This window comes from Coregonus clupeaformis, unplaced genomic scaffold (assembly GCF_020615455.1).
Source record: "Coregonus clupeaformis isolate EN_2021a unplaced genomic scaffold, ASM2061545v1 scaf2614, whole genome shotgun sequence".
In the NCBI taxonomy this organism is placed as follows: Eukaryota; Metazoa; Chordata; class Actinopteri; order Salmoniformes; family Salmonidae; genus Coregonus; species Coregonus clupeaformis.
The window spans coordinates 3816-24777 of record NW_025536068.1 but is presented as its reverse complement, the minus strand read 5'-3'; the positions used below and the strand labels follow the sequence as shown (position 1 = coordinate 24777).

Sequence of the window (20962 nt, the reverse complement as noted above, 5' to 3'; positions counted from 1 at the left end):
TCTATCATGTATGACTCAGCTCTCTCTATCACATATGACTCAGGTCTCTCTATCATGTCTGACTCAGGTCTCTCTATCATGTCTGACTCAGCTCTCTCTATCATGTATGACCCAGCTCTCTCTATCATGTATGACTCAGCTCTCGGTATCATGTATGAACCAGCTCTCTCTATCATGTATGACTCAGCTCTCTCTATCATGTATGACTCAGCTCTCTCTATCATGTATGACTCAGCTCTCTCTATCATGTATGACTCAGCTCTCTCTATCATGTATGACTCAGCTCTCTCTATCATGTATGACTCAGCTCTCTCTATCACATATGACTCAGGTCTCTCTATCATGTCTGACTCAGGTCTCTCTATCATGTCTGACTCAGCTCTCTCTATCATGTATGACCCAGCTCTCTATCATGTATGACTCAGCTCTCGGTATCATGTATGAACCAGCTCTCTCTATCATGTATGACTCAGCTCTCGGTATCATGTATGACTCAGCTCTCTCTATCATGTATGACTCAGCTCTCTCTATCATGTATGACTCAGCTCTCTCTATTATGTATGACTCAGCTCTCTCTATCACATATGACTCAGGTCTCTCATCATGTATGACTCAGGTCTCTATCATGTATGACCCAGCTCTCGGTATCATGTATGACTCAGCTCTCTCTATCATGTATGACTCAGCTCTCTCTATCATGTATGACTCAGCTCTCTCTGTCATGTATGACTCAGCTCTCTCTATCATGTATGACTCCGCTCTCTCTATCACATATGACTCAGGTCTCTCTATCATGTATGACTCAGGTCTCTCTATCATGTATGAACCAGCTCTATCTATTATGTCTGATTGAGTCCTTGTCTGAGTGTGGGTAAAGCTATGATGTCCTGACCTGTCTCTCCATCACCTTTCTCCTCCTCAGTCTGACTTTACTTTGTTGTCTCTACTGCCCTCTAGTGTCAGTTCCTGGAAAATGACCAGTGAATTCATACAGCATAATGGGTGAGCTAAGTTACATACCCAGTGTCCATGTCCCATTTGGCACCCTATTCCCTACATAGTGCACTACTTTTGACCAGAGCCCTATGGGCCCATACTGTGGATATTTAATTATACCCATTATGATTAAAACTCACTAATGACCAGGGGCATTTTGTGATCCCTGGGAAGATTTCAATTCCATACTCCTTGCGTTCGCTCTCATCTCCTTCTCAAAATCCATTGGAGGAGAAGGTTAGAGGGGTGGGTCTTCTGGCTTTCTTATCCAATGGGTTTTGGCAAGGAGACGAGGAGAGAGGTATTGAGGAGTATGCAACTGAGAGCCCTGTCTTTCCTTTAACTGAGGCGTTAGGCTGTCCTCTGGTGGTAAAAAGGTGTATGTCAACTGTCCCACCAGATTATGACTCCATGCCACAATATATTTATCTAGTCTTCTTTTCATTTATGAGAACATCATATAACATTTAACAAACAAACTGCAAGAAAATACAGTACAGTAATAAACAATAAAACCAACAAGAATTTCAAAGCAACTCAAACCAATGTCCTACTACTTCTAAAACAGTTAAAGAACATACATTATAAAACAATCACAATCTGATTAAAGGCCTCATATATATATATATATATATACACACACTGAGTGTACAAAACATTAAGAACACCTTCCTAATATAGTGATACGCCCCCCCTATTTTACCCTCAATTCGTCAGGGCATGGGCTCTACAAGGTGTCAAAGTCGTTCCACAAGGATGCTGGCCCATGTTGACTCCAATGCTTCAGACAGTTGTGTCAAGTTGGTGGACCATTCTTGATACACACAGGAAACGGTTGAGCGTGAAAATCCCAGCAGCGGTGCTGTTCTTGACACAATCAGTGCGCCTGGCACCTACTACCATACCCTGTTCAAAGGCACTTAAATATTTTATCTTGCCCATTCACCCTCTGAAAGGCACCCATACACAATCCATGTCTCAGTTGTCTCAAGGCTTAAAAATCATTCTTTAAGCTGTCTCCTCCCCTTCATCTACACTGATTGAAGTGGGTTTAACAAGTGACATCAATAAGGGATCATAGCTGTCACCTGGTCAGTCTATGTCATGGAAAGAGTGTTCATAATGGTTTGCAAACTCAGTCTATATACTTCATTTCATTAAAACAAAGACATTTTAAAAAAGTACTGACTGTATTTGTCAACACAACCTGTAGTGATATAAAAACCCAAACTACATCGATCTGACAACCTGTAAAAAACATTTCAGCCTGAGCTAAGTACATGAAAGTGAGTAAATATACTTCATTCTAGAACTCCAGAGAAAGTAGAGAGATGTCAATAAGCTGTATTGTCACTTTGCCTAATGTTTGGCCCAGGCATGAGTTCAGAGAGTTTGTCTGATTGATAGAATGCAATCTAGAATGCAATAACCTGAGTGCCGGTCTGTTACTGCTCTCTTGTCAACTCCTTTTTTTTTTACATGACAATGATTGACAAGGGAAAGTTCTCAATTGTATACTCCTCGCGTCCTCTCTCCTCGTCTCCTTCTCAAAATCCATTGGAGGAGAAGGTCAGAGGGAAGAGAAGGAGACGAGGAGAGAGGATGCGAGGACTATGCGATTGAGAATGCAACTCTTCCAGTTTACATGTGAGGTTTAGAATGAGAATGTTTTTTGGCGGGAAATGATTATTATGGGTAAAAAACAATCCATGAATGTCTAAAACTAGATAGAAAGTATGTAGATATTATAATGGACCTATATATTTTAAAATAACTGCCCTTTTTCTGGCCCTTAAATAGATTTCGACAAAACAAATCGGTCCCCCAAAAATATGTTCGGCCCTCAAGCCAAAAGGTTTGCCCATCCCTGCTTTAGAACACATTCTAGAGTTTAGAATGGATCTCTGTGACTGTAGAACACATTCTAGAGTTTAGAATGGATCTCTCTGACTTTAGAACACATTCTAGAGTTTAGAATGGATCTCTGTGACTGTAGAAGACATTCTAGAGTTTAGAATGGATCTCTGTGACTGTAGAACACATTCTAGAGTTTAGAATGGATCTCTGTGACTTTAGAAGACATTCTAGAGTTTAGAATGGATCTCTGTGACTGTAGAAGACATTCTAGAGTTTAGAATGGATCTCTGTGACTGTAGAACACACTCTAGAGTTTAGAATGGATCTCTGTGACTGTAGAATACATTCTAGAGTTTAGAATGGATCTCTGTGACTGTAGAAGACATTCTAGAGTTTAGAATGGATCTCTGTGACTTTAGAAGACATTCTAGAGATTAGAATGGATCTCTGTGACTGTAGAAGACATTCTAGAGTTTAGAATGGATCTCTGTGACTGTAGAAGACATTCTAGAGTTTAGAATGGATATCTGTGACTGTAGAAGACATTCTAGAGTTTAGAATGGATCTCTGTGACTGTAGAAGACATTCTAGAGTTTAGAATGGATCTCTGTGACTGTAGAAGACATTCTAGAGTTTAGAATGGATCTCTGTGACTGTAGAAGACATTCTAGAGTTTAGAATGGATCTCTGTGACTTTAGAAGACATTCTAGAGTTTAGAATGGATCTCTGTGACTGTAGAAGACATTCTAGAGTTTAGAATGGATCTCTGTGACTGTAGAATACATTCTAGAGTTTAGAATGGATCTCTGTGACTGTAGAAGACATTCTAGAGTTTAGAATGGATCTCTGTGACTTTAGAAGACATTCTAGAGTTTAGAATGGATCTCTGTGACTGTAGAAGACATTCTAGAGTTTAGAATGTATTTCTGTGTATGCGGTACTGTTCCATCTGAGACTTGGCCTTCTTCTTCAGCAGCAGGATGTGTTCAGCAAACTCCCTCACAGCCCCCAGCCCTGCAGCACTGTGGCAGGAGTATTTAGCAGCGTTGATCGCCACCACTGGGGCGTCCCGGGGTACTGCACTCAGCCCAGCCAGGTTCAGACAGTCAACATCTGGTGCATCATTACCTGTAGGAGGGAGAGATGGATGGTTGAGATGAGTACATTTTCCTATTAAAAAGTATCCATTAGGTGGTTCTGGAAGTATTTTTAGGATGATTAATTAGTATGTTGCAAAAACATAACATAAAAAAAACATGCAAAAATATGACATGATTTAAGAGAATCATAAAAAAAACGATTTTCTTTTTAGAAATTGATTAATTTGAAATTCTATCCCAAATTCTCCAGGATTTGACTGCTGGCACCTCCCTTCTCACCTTAACCATAAATATTCAGTGACTGGCAGTGGCATGCAAATTAATGAACAATTCCAGTAGTTTTCTGCAGTGGTAGCCTAGCATACAAGCAGAGGGAAAATAGAGACACTCTTTACAAATGAGCACTAAACCAAACCTGTCTCCCCTTACTAATAGAGGAACTATTTAATCAGACAGTTTTCCCCTGTCTCCCCTTACTAATAGAGGAGCTATTTAAATCAGACAGTTTTCCCCTGTCTCCCCTTACTAATAGAGGAGCTATTTAATCAGACAGTTTCCCCCTGTCTCCCCTTACTAAGAGAGGAGCTATTTAAATCAGACAGTTTCCCCCTGTCTCCCCTTACTAATAGAGGAGCTATTTAATCAGACAGTTTTCCCCTGTCTCCCCTTACTAATAGAGGAGCTATTTAATCAGACAGTTTCCCCCTGTCTCCCCTTACTAATAGAGGAGCTATTTAATCATGCAAGTTATTTAATCAGTGAAGAACTTACAATCACTTCCTGGCATGAGAGAACAGAGGGATGAGAGGAGAGAGATGGAGGGGTGTTTGGAGAGCGAGATGAAGGGTTGAGAAGAGAGAGAAATGGAGGGGTGAAACAGTGAATGAGGAGATACTGTTCCATAACAGGGCATTGCGCTCTCCCTCGCCCTCCATTTGGCAAATCTGACCATAACTCTATCCTCCTGATTCCTGCTTACAAGCAAAAACTAAAGCAGGAAGCACCAGTGACTCTGTCAATAAAGAAGTGGTCAGATGATGCAGATGCTAAGCTACAGGACTGTTTTGCTAGCACAGACTGGAATATGTTCCGGGATTCTTCCGATGGCATTGAGGAGTACACCACATCAGTCACTGGCTTCATCAATAAGTGCATCGATGACGTCGTCCCCACAGTGACCGTACGTACATACCCCAACCAGAAGCCATGGATTACAGGCAACATCCGCACTTAGCTAAAGGGTAGAGCTGCTGCTTTCAAGGAGCGGGGCTCTAACCTGGACGCTTATTAGAAATCCCGCTATGCCCTCCGACGAACCATCAAACAGGCAAAGCGTCAATACAGGACTAAGATTGAGTCGTACTACACCGGCTCCGACGCTCGTCGGATGTGTCAGGGCTTGCAAACTATTACAGACTACAAAGGGAAGCACAGCCGCGAGCTGCCCATTGAAACGAGCCTACCAGACGATCTAAATTAAATCTATGCTCACTTCGAGGCAAGCAACACTGAAGCATGCATGAGAGCATCAGCTGTTCCGGATGACTGTGCGATCACGACCTTTAAACAGGTCAACATTCACAAGGCCCCTATTTTACGCTGCTGATACTCTCTGTTTATTATCTACGCATAGTCACTTTAACTCTACCTACATGTACATATTACCTCAATTATCTCGACTAACCGGTGCCCCCGCACATTGACTCTGTACCGGTACCCCCTGTATATAGCCTCGCTACTGTTATTTTACTGCTGCTCTTTAATTATTTTTAACTTATCTATTTTTTACTTAACACTTATTTTTCTTAAAACTGCATTGTTGGTTAAGGGCTTGTAAGTAAGCATTTCACGATTTGATTTGAGTGTTTTACCATGCCAATTACAATCAAGTTCAATCTGCAGGTTCAACTGGTTCAAACTTCACTGTTGACATTTACTGTCTGAGTTTCATTGATACGTGGTTATCAAACACCCCTGCTACGGTCACATTCCTGAGAGATATCTAGCCTATTCTACCTTTCCATCTCAGAAGGGCTCCAAATAAAGATCTTCATACGTTTTGATTGACATGAACACACAAGTATTACTCAAAATAGAAGGTTAAGAACCTTGAGATTCCATTATATTTAAAAACTGTGCTATATAACTAAAATGCATTAGTAGTAGTAGTAGTATTCGTAATAGTAACAGTAGTAGTAAATTGTTAAATGAAAAGAATAGTGAGTTTACCCATATAGGCGACCTCCTTCCAGTCCAGATCCCTGTCGTCAATCATGGCTTTGACCTCACCTTGGATGTCCTTGCCCAGCTGCCTGACCTCGCAGCCTGTCCTCTGGGACAGCTTGTCAGCCAGGGCCTTGGTCTGGGGGTCCTCACTGGAGGAGATCAAGATCACCTGGAGGAGAGACAAAATACAGTTTTAATTCTGAGACGGTCTGGTTACGCATCCACCATAGTTTCTGGAACCAACAGTGGGAGAAGAAAATAGCCTAGCCAGCACAGTACGGTTCGGGTCAATAATGTGAATAAGGATGTCATTTGAGATGTGACCTTAGAGGGTATGAGGAAACTCAAACAAATAATGTCATATGACAGTTAAAGTAAATAGTAGCCTATGTGTGTGTGTTTAATGGGCGGTGGTTTGAGTGATAAGGTATGGCCTAAATCTAGATATACAGGAGCAGACGGTGTGAAACATCCTGTTCTGTTAAGAGCTTAGCGAAGCAAACCTAACTGGTTTTACCTAACTTCATGTATCTTTAATACTGCCACAACGCCAAAACAAGGGAAGCCAGGTAGCCTAGCAGCTAAGAGCGTTGAGCCAGTAACCAAAAGGTCGCTGGTCCGAATCCCCGAGCGGACTAGGTGAAAAATCTGTCAATGTGCCCTTGACCAAGGCACTTAACCCTAATTGCTCCAGTAAATCGCTCTGGCTAAATGACAAATGTAAAATGATTGGATTAATGCTTTTCTTTTGAGATTTTATAGTAGCTTAATGCTGCTTCAAGTTGAACATGTTATGTGAGGTTAACTGTCACTGCCCAGAAAGAATGGTGTGTCAGCTATGACATGACACCTTGAGTTTGATTTATTTTTATTTTGGTTATTAAACTGCAGTTGGTGGATTGGATTTACAGTGCATTCGGAAAGTATTCAGACCCCTTCCCTTTTTCCACATTTTGTTACGTTATAGCCTTATTCTAAAATTTATTAAATTAAACATTTTCCTCATCAATCTACACACAATACCCCATAATGACAAAACAAAAAAAGGTTTTTCGAAATTTTAGCAAATTTATTACAAATAAAAAAGAGACCTTATTTATGTAAGTATTCAGACCCTTTGCTATGAGACTCAAATTGAGCTCAGGTGCATCCTGTTTCCATTGATCATCCTTGATGTTTCTACAACTTGATTGGAGTCCACCTGACGTCAATTCAATCGTCAATTCAATTGATTGGACATGATTTGGAAAGAGACACACCTGTCTATATAAGGTCCCACAGTTGACAGTGCATGTCAGAGCAAAAAACAAGCCATGAGGTCAAAGGAATTGTCCGTAGAGCTCCCGAGACAGGATTGTGTCGAGGTACAGATCTGGGCAAGGGTGCCAAAAAATGTCTGCAGCATTGAAGGTCCCCAGGAACACAGTGGTCTCCATCATTGTTAAATGGAAGTTTGGAACCACCAAGACTCTTCCTAGAGCTGTACGCCTGGCCAAACTGAGCAATCTGGGTAGAAGGGCCTTGGTCAGGGAGGTGACCAAAAACCAGATGGTTATTCTGACAGAGCTCCGAAGTTCTTCTGTGGAGATGGGAGAACCTTCCAGAAGGACAACCATCTCTGCAGCACTCCACCAATCAGGCCTTTATTGTAGAGTGGCCAGACGGAAGACACTCTTCAGTAAAAGGCACATGACAGCCCACTTGGAGTTTTCCGAAAGGCACCTAAACAAGATTCTCTGGTCTGATGAAACCAAGATTGAACTCTTTGGCCTGAATGCCAAGCGTCACGTCTGGAGGAAACCTGGCACCATCCCTACAGTGAAGCATGGTGGTGGCAGCATCATGCTGTGGGGATGTTTTTCAATGACAGGGAGATTAGTCAGGATGCAGGGAAATATGAACGGAGCAAAGTGCAGAGAGATCCTTGATGAAAACCTGCTCCAGAGCGCTCAGAACTTCAGACTGGGGCGAATGTTCACCTTCCAACAGGACAACGGCCCTAAGCACACAGCCAAGACAATGCAGGAGTGGCTTCGGGACAAGTCTCTGAATTTCCTTGAGTGGCCCAGCCAGAGCCCGGACTTCAACCCAATCTAACATCTCTGGAGAGACCTGAAGATAGCTGTGCAGCGACGCTCCCCATCCAACCTGACAGAGCTTGAGAGGATCTGCAGAGATGAATGGGAGAAACTCCCCAAATACAGGTGTGCCAAGCTTGTAGTGTCATACCCAAGAAGACTCAAGGCTGTAACTGCTGCCAAAGGTGCTTCAACAAAGTACTGAGTACATGGTCTGAATACTTACGTAAATGTGATATTTCTGTTTTCTATTTTGTATATATCTGCTAAAAATTCTAAAAACCTGTTTTTGCTTTGTCATTATGGGGTACTGAGTGTAGATTGAAGGGAAATCAACTATTTAATCCATTTTAGAATAAGTCTAACCTAACAAAATGTGGAAAAAGTCAAGGGGTCTGAATACTTTCTGAATGCAATGTACAAGACTAGGCTGCTTAACCAGTGAGCTAGGGACTACCACTTCTGTCTTACCCTTAGAACTGAAGATTTTCCAAAATATATTTATTTTGAAGTTGTCGTTTTTTATTGTGTTGATGATTTTCTTGTGCATAGTGTATTTATGTGAATTGTGTCATACTTCAGCATCAGTTGCCATTGATACTTTGTAATGTCGAATTTGTGAAATAAACCATTGAAATGTTCTGTATTGTACCTCCACCCCCTCTCTCTGCAGCATGCGGATACCCATGGTATCTCTAGTGTTGACTGAGACCATCTCCTCTCCAGAGACAGAGATGAGGACGCGGCCATCAGTCAGACAGCCTGAGATGTTACACAGCAGCAGACGCACCACCTCAGGCTTGTCCAGGCCAAAGTAACCAAACCTGGAGAGGAACAACACAACACACAGGGAAATACATTTGGAGAATCACTCCTCTGTGTTACAGCATTGTGTTGCTTTACCACAAAATCGAATTTAAAGTGCATTCAAATAGCATTCAAGTAAACATTTTCAGAGAGAGAACTTGAAGCTCTAGGTCAGTGATTTCAGACTACCTCAGTACTCTCTGTTCTGCCACGGGCCAGTCGATATCAACATCAATATCCACACTGTACTCTGGCAGCATCTCATAGTAAGCCCACTTTCCCCCCTGAGAAAGACAACACAAGAGAAAGGGCATTTCTATTAGCATTCAAATCAACACCAGTTGACAACAGAATATCTAGTAGTATCACAGATCAGTCCATCTCTCAGTGTGTATTTTGTTTCTAGACAAGCGCACGTCCACTGAATGAATAAACTTTATTGATCCCCTGAGGGAAATCGGGTTCACCACGAGCATCAGACAAACACATCAGGGCCTGTGTCTCAGAGTAGGAGTTCTGATCTAGGATCAGGTCCTCCATGTCCATATAGACGTATTCATAATGATTGAAAAGGGAAAACTGATCCTAGACCAACACTCCTATCCTGAAACGCTTTGTGAATATGGGCCCTGATGGGGTATAGTGTCAGTTACCTGCAGGCCTTTCTCTATCGTTACTCTGGTATAAATGTAGAAAGATCCGTTCTCACACAGCTCTCCATCCCAGTCCTGTCTCCGGGGCCTGTTAGACGGGTCTAGGTTGAGAGGCTGGGTGGCTACACTACCTGAAGAGGAGAGAGAACACATAATAAATGTTATAGGTTATAACTAGAAACCAGACTACTATAATTCATTATCATTGAGCAATAGCATCTTACAAAAATATATGATGGGTAGGTATTTTCAAACACAAAATATCTAGGGCACTAGAGTTTTTCCTGGCTCTGGTCTCGTAGTCAGGAAAAACTCCTGACCCTACTTATTAAATGAGGGACAGTTTTTCCTCAGGCACAGTGTAGTGGAAAATGTTATATGTGGACACATTGTGTTCTTTCTCAAGTTTTGCATGTTCTGTAAACTGTCTGACAATGAGAATTGTTGTTTTCTGTTATTAAGTTGCGATGTGCTTGTGGTTCGTTCACAGGGTGCCGGTCAAGCAGAAGAGGAACTAGATACAAGATAATAGCCTCACTCGTTCTCCCACCCTGATACTAATTCCTTGTATCTGTGTCTGCTTAGTCATGCTTAGGAAACTTGTTTGTGCAGCGGTATAAAGGACAACTGTAGGGACTGACCCTTCAGAGCTCCTGACAGACCTGTACATTGTACATTAAGTTTGTTGGAACCTCTCCAGTTAACTGATAATACAGTGGCTTGCGAAAGTATTCAACCCCCTTGGCATTTTTCCTATTTTGTTGCCTTACAACCTGGAATTAAAATTGATTTTTTGGGGATTTGTATCATTTGATTTACACAACATGCCTACCACTTTGAAGATGCAAAATAAAAAAATGTGTGAAACAAACAAGAAATAAGACAAAAAAACGGAAAACTTGAGTGTGCATAACTATTCACCCCCCCCCAAAGTCAATACTTTGTAGAGCCACCTTTTACAGCAATTACAGCTGCAAGTCTCTTGGGGTATGTCTCTAAAAGCTTGGCACATCTAGCCACTGGGATTTTTGCCCATTCTTCAAGGCAAAACTGTTCCAGCTCCTTCAAGTTGGATGGGTTCTGCTGGTGTACAGCAATCTTTAAGTCATACCACAGATTCTCAATTGGATTGAGGTCTGGGTTTTGACTAGGCAAATCCCGAGACATTTAAATGTTTCCCCTTAAACCACTCAAGTGTTGCTTTAGCAGTATGCTTAGGGTCATTGTCCTGCTGGAAGGTGAACCTCCGTCCCAGTCTCAAATCTCTTGAAGACTGAAACAGGTTTCCCTCAAGTATTTCCCTGTATTTAGCGCCATCCATCATTCCTTCAATTCTGACCAGTTTCCCAGTCCCTGCCGATGAAAAACATCCCTACAGCATGATGATGCCACCACCATGCTTCACTGTGGGGATGGTGTTCTCGGGGTGATGAGAGGTGTTGGGTTTGCGCCAGACATAGCATTTTCCTTGATGGCCAAAAAGCTCAATTTTAGTCTCATCTGACCAGAGTACCTTCTTCCATATGTTTGGGGAGTCTCCCACATGCCTTTTGGCGAACACCAAACTTTTTTTCTTTAAGCAATGGCTTTTTTCTGGCCACTATTCCGTAAAAGCCCAGCTCTGTGGAGTGTACGGCTTAAAGTGGTCCTATGGACAGATACTCCAATCTCCACTGTGGAGCTTTGCAGCTCCTTCAGGGTTATCTTTGGTCTCTTTGTTGCCTCTCTGATTAATGCCCTCCTTGCCTGGTCCATGAGTTTTGGTGGGCGGCCCTCTCTTGGCAGGTTTGTTGTGGTGCCATATTCTTTCCATTTTTAATAATGGATTTAAAATGGTGCTCCGTGGGATGTTCAAAGTTTCGGATAGAACAGGTGTATATATACTGAGATCATGTGACAGATCATGTGACACTTAGATTGCACACAGGTGGACTTTATTTAACTAATTATGTGACTTCTGAAAGTAATTGGTTGCACCAGATCTTATTTAGGGGAACTTTTCAGTTATTTATTTTGTATAATTTATTGAAACAAGTTATTTTTTTCATTTCACTTCACCAATTTCGACTATTTTGTCCATTACATGAAATCCAAATAAAAATCCATTTAAATTACAGGTTGTAATGCAACAAAATAGGAAAAACGCCAAGGGGGATGAATACTTTTGCAAGGCACTGTATGTGTAAGGCCCTAAGCACAACACAAGGCTATCCCGTACCTCCTTTCTTGACCTCCTGCCAGCGGAAGTGGTGTTGTCGGGCCACGGCGAAGACGGACGTGAAGCCCTGATTGGTGATCATCTCCAGGGCCTCCTTCAGGTGGAAGGGGTGCAGGCAGGGAGACGTGGCCTGGATGTGACAGATCACATCCACCTCTGGAGGAGGACAACACAACACAACAGATATTTGAATTATCCATTATTTAAATCAGGTAGTCACATATGATGACATATGAATAAATCTATAAGGTTATGTTGACATCTGTAGCTATGGAGTAGGTCCCACTTTATTTGGATAGCCCCTATTCATGATTCGTCTACAGCCACTCTCACACTCAATCAATCAATCAATTTTATTTTATATAGCCCTTCTTACATCAGCTAATATCTCGAAGTGCTGTACAGAAACCCAGCCTAAAACCCCAAACAGCTAGTAATGCAGGTGTAGAAGCACGGTGGCTAGGAAAAACTCCTAGAAAGGCAAAACCTAGGGAAGAAACCTAGAGAGGAACCAGGCTATGAGGGGTGGCCAGTCCTCTTCTGGCTGTGCCGGGTGGAGATTATAACAGAACCATGCCAAGATGTTCAAAAATGTTCATAAGTGACAAGCATGGTCAAATAATAATCAGGAATAAATCTCAGTTGGCTTTTCATAGCCGATCATTAGAGTTTAAAACAGCAGGTCTGGGACAGGTAGGGGTTCCATAACCGCAGGCAGAACAGTTTAAACTGGAATAGCAGCAAGGCCAGGCGGACTGGGGACAGCAAGGAGTCACCACGGCCGGTAGTCCCGACGTATGGTCCTAGGGCTCAGGTCTCTCAGTTGGCTTTTCATAGCCGATCATTTAGAGTTGAAAACAGCAGGTCTGGGACAGGTAGGGGTTTCGTAGCCGCAGGCAGAACAGTTGAAACTGGAATAGCAGCAAGGCCAGGCGGACTGGGGACAGCAAGGTGTCATCATGCCCGGTAGTCCTGACGTATGGTCCTAGGGCTCAGGTTCTCAGAGAGAAAGAGAGAACGAGAGAATTAGAGAGAGCATACTTAAATTCACACAGGACACTGGATAAGACAGGAGAAGTACTCCAGGTATAACCAACTAACCCCAGCCCCCCGACACATAAACTACTGCAGCATAAATACTGGAGGCTGAGACAGGAGCGGTCCGGAGACACTGTGGCCCCATCCGAAGAAACCCGGACAGGGCCAAACAGGAAGGATATAACCCCACCCACTCCGCCAAAGCACAGCCCCCGCACCACTAGAGGGATATCCCCAACCACCAACTTACAATCCTGAGACAAGGCCGAGTATAGCCCACAGAGGTCTCCACCACAGCACAAACCAAGGGGGGAGGGCGCCAACCCAGACAGGAAGATCACGTCAGTAACTCAACCCACTCAAGTGACGCACCCCCAGGGACGGCATGAAAGAGCACCAGCAGGCCAGTGACTCAGCCCCTGCAACAGGGTTAGAGGCAGAGAACCCCAGTGGAGAGGGGAACCGGCCCGGCAGAGACAGCAAGGGCTGTTCGTTGCTCCAGCCTTCCGTTCACCTTCACACTCCTGGGCCAGACTACACTCAATCATATGACCTACTGAAGAGATAAGTCTTCAGTAAAGACTTAAAGGTTGAGACCGAGTCTGCGTCTCTCACATGGGTAGGCAGACTGTTCCATAAAAATGGAGATCTATAGGAGAAAGCCCTGCCTCCCGCTGTTTGCTTAGAAATTCTAGGGACAATTAGGAGGCCTGCGTCTTGTGACCGTAGCGCACGTATTGGTATGTACGGCAGGACCAACTCGGAAAGATAGGTAGGAGCAAGCCCATGTAACGCTTTTTATAGGTTAACAGTAAAACCTTGAAATCAGCCCTTGCCTTAACAGGAAGCCAGTGTAGGGAAGCTAGCACTGGAGTAATATGATCAAATTTCTTGGTTCTAGTCAGGATTCTAGCAGCCGTATTTAGCACTAACTGAAGTTTATTTAGTGCTTTATCCGGGTAGCCGGAAAATAGAGCATTGCAGTAGTCTAACCTAGAAGTAACAAATGCATGGATTAATTTTTCTGCATCATTTTTGGACAGAAAATTTCTGATTTTTGCAATGTTACGTAGATGGAAAAAAGCTGTCCTTGAAACAGTCTTGATATGTTCGCAAAAGAGAGATCAGGGTCAAGAGTAACGCCTAGGTCCTTCACAGTTTTATTTGAGACGACTTTACAACCATCAAGATGAATTGTCAGATTTAACAGAAGATCTCTTTGTTTCTTGGGACCTAGAACAAGCATCTCTGTTTTGTCCGAGTTTAAAAGTAAAAAGTTTTCAGCCATCCACTTCCTTATGTCTGAAACACAGGCTTCTAGCGAGGGCAATTTTGGGGGCTTCACCATGCTTCATTGAAATGTACAGCTGTGTGTCATCCGCATAGCAGTGAAAGTTAACATTATGTTTTCGAATAACATCCCCAAGAGGTAAAATATATAGTGAAAACAATAGTGGTCCTAAACGGAACCTTGAGGAACACCGAAATGTACAGTTGATTTGTCGGAGGACAGACCATTCACAGAGACAAACTGATATCTTTCCGACAGGTAGGATCTAAACCAGGCCAGAACTTGTCCGTGTAGACCAATTTGGGTTTCCAGTCTCTCCAAAAGAATGTGGTGATCGATGGTGTCAAAGGCAGCACTAAGGTCTAGTAGCACGAGGACAGATGCAGAGCCTCGGTCTGACGCCATTAAAGGTCATTTACCACCTTCACAAGTGCAGTCTCAGTGCTATGATGGGGTCTAAAACCAGACTGAAGCATTTCGTATACATTGTTTGTCTTCAGAAAGGCAGTGAGTTGCTGCGCAACAGCTTTTTCTAAAATTTTTGAGAGGAATGGAAGATTCGATATAGGCCGATAGTTTTTTATATTTTCCGGGTCAAGGTTTGGCTTTTTCAAGAGAGGCTTTATCACTGCCACTTTTAGTGAGTTTGGTACACATCCGGTGGATAGAGAGCTGTTTATTATGTTCAACATAGGAGGGCCAAGCACAGGAAGCAGCTCCTTCAGCAGTTTAGTAGGAATAGGATCCAGTATGCAGCTTGAAGGTTTAGAGGCCATGATTATTTTCATCATTGTGTCAAGAGATATAGTACTAAAACACTTAAGTGTCTCTCCCGATCCCAGGCCCTCGCAGAGCTGTGCAGATCCAGGACAGCTAAGCCCTGGAGGAATACGCAGATTCAAAGAGGAGTCCGTAATTTGCTTTCTAATGGTCATGATCTTTTCCTCAAAGAAGTTCATGAATTTATCACTGCTGAAGTGAAAACCATCCTCTCTTGGGGAATGCTGCTTTTTAGTTAGCTTTGCAACAGTATCAAAAAGAAATTTTGGATTGTTCTTATTTTCCTCGATTAATTTGGAAAAGTAGGATGATCGAGCAGCAGTGAGGGCTCTTCGGTACTGCACGGTACTGTCTTTCCAAGCTAGTCGGAAGACTTCCAGTTTGGTGTGGCGCCATTTCCGTTCCAATTTCCTGGAAGCTTGCTTCAAAGCTCGGGTATTTTCTGTATACCAGGGAGCTAGTTTCTTATGACAAATGTCTTTCGTTTTTAGGGGTGCAACTGCATCTAGGGTATTGCGCAAGGTTAAATTGAGTTCCTCAGTTAAGTGGTTAACTGATTTTTGTCCTCTGACGTCCTTGGGTAGGCAGAAGGAGTCTGGAAGGGCATCAATGAATTTTTGTGTTGTCTGAGAATTTATAGCACGACTTTTGATGCTCCTTGGTTGGGGTCTGAGCAGATTATTTGTTGCGATTGCAAACGTAATAAAATGGTGGTCCGATAGTCCAGGATTTTGTGGAAAAACATTAAGATCTACAACATTTATTCCATGGGACAAAACTAGGTCCAGAGTATGACTGTGGCAGTGAGTAGGTCCAGAGACATGTTGGACAAAACCCACTGAGTCGATAATGGCTCCGAAAGACTTTTGGAGTGGGTCTGTGGACTTCTCCATGTGAATATTAAAATCACCAAAAATTAGAATATGATCTGCTATGACTACAAGGTCTGATAGGAATTCAGGAAACTCAGAGAGGAACGCTGTATATGGCCCAGGAGGCCTGTAAACAGTAGCTATAAAAAGTGATTGAGTAGGCTGCATAGATTTCATGACTAGAAGCTCAAAAGATGAAAACGCCATTTTTTTTTTGTAAATTGAAATTTGCTATCGTAAATGTTAGCAACACCTCCGCCTTTGCGGGATGCACGGGGAATATGGTCACTAGTGTAACCAGGAGGGAGGCCTCATTTAACACAGCAAATTCATCAGGCTTAAGCCATGTTTCAGTCAGGCCAATCACATCAAGATTATGATCAGTGATTAGTTCATTGACTATGACTGCCTTTGAAGTGAGGGATCTAACATTAAGTAACCCTATTTTGAGATGTGAGGTATCACGATCTCTTTCAATAATGGCAGGAATGGAGGAGGTCTTTATCCTAATAAGATTGCTAGGGTGAACACCACCATGTTTAGTTTTGCCCAACCTAGGTCGAGGCACAGACACAGTCTCAATGGGTATGGCTGAGCTGACTACACTGACTATGCTATTGGCAGACTCCACTAAGCTGGCAGGTTGGCTAACAGCCTGCTGCCTGGCCTGCACCCTATTTCACTGTGGGGCTAGAGGAGTTAGAGCCCTATCTATGTTGGTAGATAAGAGGAGAGCACCCCTCCGGCTAGGATGGAGTCCGTCACTCCTCAGCAGGTCAGGCTTGGTCCTGTTTGTGGGTGAGTCCCAGAAAGAGGGCCAATTATCCACAAATGTTATCTTTTGGGAGGGGCAGAAAACAGTTTTCAACCAGCGATTGAGTGCTGAGACTCTGCTGTAGAGCTCATCACTTCCCCTAACTGGGAGGGGGCCAGAGACAATTACTCGATGCCGACACATCTTTCTAGCTGATTTACACGCTGAAGCTATGTTGCACTTGGTGACCTCTGACTGTTTCATCCTAACATCGTTGGTGCCGACGTGGATAACAATATCTCTATACTCTCTACACTCGCCAGTTTTAGCTTTAGCCAGCACCATCTTTAGATTAGCCTTAACGTCGGTAGCCCTGCCCCCTGGTAAACAGTGTATGATCGCTGGGTGATTCGTTTTAAGTCTAATACTGCGGGTAATGGAGTCGCCAATGACTAGGGTTTTCAATTTGTCAGAGCTAATGGTGGGAGCCTTCGGAGTCTCAGACCCCGTAACGGGAGGAGTAGAGACTAGAGAAGACTCAGACTCAGACTCCGACTCGCTACATAATGGGGAAAACCGGTTGAAGGTTTCTGTCGGCTGAATGAGCGACACCGGTTGAGCATTCCAACAGTATTTCCCTCCAGAAGCCATGAGAAAGTTGTCCGGCTGCGGGGACTGTGCGGGGGGGATTTATACTAACGTTACTGTCTGTACTTACTGGTGGCACAGACGCTGTTTCTTCCTTTCCTACACTGATATTACCCTTGCCTAACGATTGCGTCTGAAGCTGGGCTTGTAGCACAGCTATTCTCGCCGTAAGGCGAGAATTCTCCTGTATATTATGAGTACAGCGACTGCAATTAGAAGACATCATGTTAATGTTACTACTTAGCTTCGGCTGTTGAAGATGTTGATGAACCATGTCCAGATAAAGCGTCCGGAGTGAAAAAGTTGAATAAGGGAAAAAAGTTGCGATGGAAAAAGGAAAATAACGTAAAGTTGGCAGCTAGAACGCACAGGAAAATGACTCTTCTGTCTCGGGATAAACGTCCGGGGTGAAAAAGTTTAACGAAAAAGATGAGTGAGGACAAAACTAAAAAGTTGGTAAATTTGTTGAACACAGAGATTGATTAAACGTTTATTAAAAGTAAAACGTGAATAGTTTGGCAGGTAGCCAAGTAGCAACAAACAGCAGAGCAGCACGGAGACAATGCGGAAGCGAGACGGAAGTCACGTGACAAACTCAGAGATTCTGTAGTGATTCTGTAGTGCTGTAGTACAATATCAACAAACTATCACCTGAAACTCTGTTTATACTTGACGTGCTTCTATATCTGCATCGCTTGCTCTTTGGGGTTTTAGGCTGGGTTTCTGTATAGCACTTTGTGACATCTGCTAATGTAATGCTTTATAAATAAATGTGATTGATTGATTGATTGATATGCATCAATTTACTAAGGGTTGGGATTAGGGTTATGGTATTAGAAATTGAATTAAAAGAAAACAACGTGAGCTTTATCATGTGATCATGTGATCAAGATCAGGGGTGTACAACTCAGGGTCTCCAGATCCACACTCCTGCTGGTTTTGATTCTACCTCCTAGACAATAACTGTCACTGATTGGCTGGAGAGTAGTGAGTCAGACCACACAACTGGTTTCCCAGCCAGGTGTTCTCAGGCTCTGATTAAAAGGCAGGAAGGAATATCGGCAGCAGGCACTGCGGCCCTGGAGGTCGTATGTATCAAGTGTCTCGGAGTTGGAGTGCTGATTTAGGATCAGTTTTGCCTCATAGATCACAATGAATAAGACTACATGGACAGGGGGACCTGATCCTAGATCAGTATTCCTACTCTGAGATGCGTGATACATACCGCCCAGATCCTTAGTCTAGCTAGTGGATAAACATGTTCTGCATATATTCCATTAACGGCTGACATCTATAACAAAGCGCTGCCAAACAGTCATTACAAAAGAGGGTGTGGTTCTGTCACAATAAACTATAACCAACGTTGACACTTCCCTGTTGCTATGTCATAGAGTGAATCTCAATTGTATTTCCTTGATTCCTCACGGCTCCCTCCTTGTCTCCTTGTCTCCTTGTCACAGCACAATGGAGCAGAAGATCAGATTCCTCCACTCAGATATCCTCCACTAATGCATTTTGAGAAGGAGGCAAGGAGAGAGGACATGAGGAATCAAGGAAATACAATTGAGATTCACCCCTACCTGGGTTTAATCTAGCGAATTCCTGGATTGTGTCCAGAGAGCTGGATGAGTCTTTGGACACCTCTGGGCTCCTGCGGTGAACCTGAGCTCCCCATGCCTTGGCCACCTTCTCAATGTCATCATGGTCAGTTGATACCCACACACTGGGAGAAAGAACGGAAGAAGTTGATTCCTCAGGCTTTGTAACAAGTAGGCTACATCAGTGCAATCAGTCTTGTGTGGCCAAGCCCAAGCCAGGGGGTTCATTCAGAGACAGTACACTAACTTTCAAACATCCTCACTCTTGACAAACTCTCTCAATAAGAATCTGACATTGGTTTATATATTTACACAACAACAGTTAATAATATATTTAATTTCTTCCCGGTATGGAACGTCCTATGTGTGCACGTGCGTGTACAAAAACAATGTATGGGCCTAACAGGACCAGCTCTGGACGTTCTGCTGCCCAAGGCAAGTAAATAAAACAAATTGCCACCCTCCTCCTAAACTAGAATAGTGTACTGCAGGGGTTGGCAATCGGTTTGGCCTTGGGACAGTTTTTTTCTCAGCTAATAGTCGGCAGAACAGAACATAATAGCAGACCAATTCATAGGCCTATGCTACAAATTATTTTCTTTTTTTTAACACATCTGGTTGCTAGGCTATATAAATCAGTACAATGTCAATAATATATCCTCATATTTTCAATCTGATTACACTGATAAAATCACCAATGTCTTTTTTTTTTTTTTTTTTTGTGCGTTGATTGGGAAAAAACAGCTTGCAATCAAGACAAAATGTCACTCTGAAAAAGTTTCAAAAGAAAGGTGGATAATGAAAATAGAAGTTTCAGGGAAGAATGGACAGAGAAATGGGTATTCTTACCATATTTCTCCAATGTCAAACCAGAGTGTCTTGTTTGCAATGAAGGCGGTTACTGTTTGCAACTAATTAAATATTAGACATCCCTATGAATCTAAGCATGGCACTTTCAAAAGTTACCTTTCCATCCAGACAGAGGCTAGACCGAAGTAGAAAAATGTAAGCTTCAACTGCTGGCTATTCATCTGTTGCTTAACTCAACAACAGAATTGCTTCCCTAAAAGCTGCCTGGGTTTAAACATCTTCTCTTTTCAGAAAGTGAAAATATCAATTAATAGAGACAGAACAGCAAAGTCCATTTTTGTCTCCTCCAATATTGAAGGCCGCAGCTCAGCTTCAGAATGTCATAGAGACTAATCAATATATCCCCCTATGCATCAGTCATGTCTTTTGAGGTAATTTTAAAACTTGTTTCTAGCATAAGGCATCACGGAGTTAAGCATTGCTATAGAACGCTTTATATTATCTGAATACTTTGTATTTATTTATTACAGATATAAAGCTAACTTTTTCCCCTTTTCTTTACAAAGGGTACAGCATACCCTCACTTAATGTGAGCCCTGGTTTTAACCAAACCCACCAAGCCCTTCCCAGACACAGAGGTATTTAAGGAGTGCATGGTGACAGTATTGGGGGATTTGGCTGTACTGATAAATCTATGGATAGCATAACTGAGTCTGTCAAACAGGTAGGCCTACCTCTTGTTGTTTATTAATAGGAAAATAGTCTCCAACAAAGCCCTCTTGTTGTTAGTGAAGTCAAATTAAAATGAAGACAATTGTTGAAATGAATTACGTTCAGCTTCATTTGCTGTCCACCTCTGTCTGATTATGCCACAGCCGCTCCAAAGCTGATGTCTGCCCGCTTGCCTTTTTAGTTGACTTTCTACTGAACTCTCTCTCCTCATGAATAAGTTAATGCTTTAAAAAGTGTCTGTCTCATGACATTGTAATACATTTGGTCTCCAGTGTATGGCTACTACTCTTTCTACTGTAGGCTACATCATGTATGTTAAATACATTTGATGGAGCGCTGGCAGAGGGCGGCAGCACTGCGTCTCTCTAACAGCACTATGGTGAGGCACGCTGGGCATGGAAAGATAAATATTTTGCGCCCCTGCCTTTGGCAAAGTGGGCACTACTTATCATGGGGCGGCATCAGCGCTCACCTAAATAACCCTCATGCCACTGGGTGAGAGA

General features: G+C 42.8%; 1 protein-coding gene across 1 annotated transcript; it reads right to left on the bottom strand.

Annotated features, from left to right (window-relative positions):
* Positions 1 to 2041: 2041 nt before the first annotated feature.
* On the bottom strand, positions 2042 to 19093 carry LOC121557236 (N-acylneuraminate cytidylyltransferase-like; the record flags this gene model as incomplete). The annotated part of the gene is made up of 7 exons (XM_045219678.1): positions 2042 to 3982; positions 6184 to 6349; positions 8911 to 9082; positions 9255 to 9349; positions 9719 to 9849; positions 11937 to 12092; positions 18900 to 19093. Coding segments are annotated over 7 exons (1129 nt in total), but the record flags the coding sequence as incomplete, so codon positions are not given.
* Positions 19094 to 20962: the final 1869 nt, after the last annotated feature.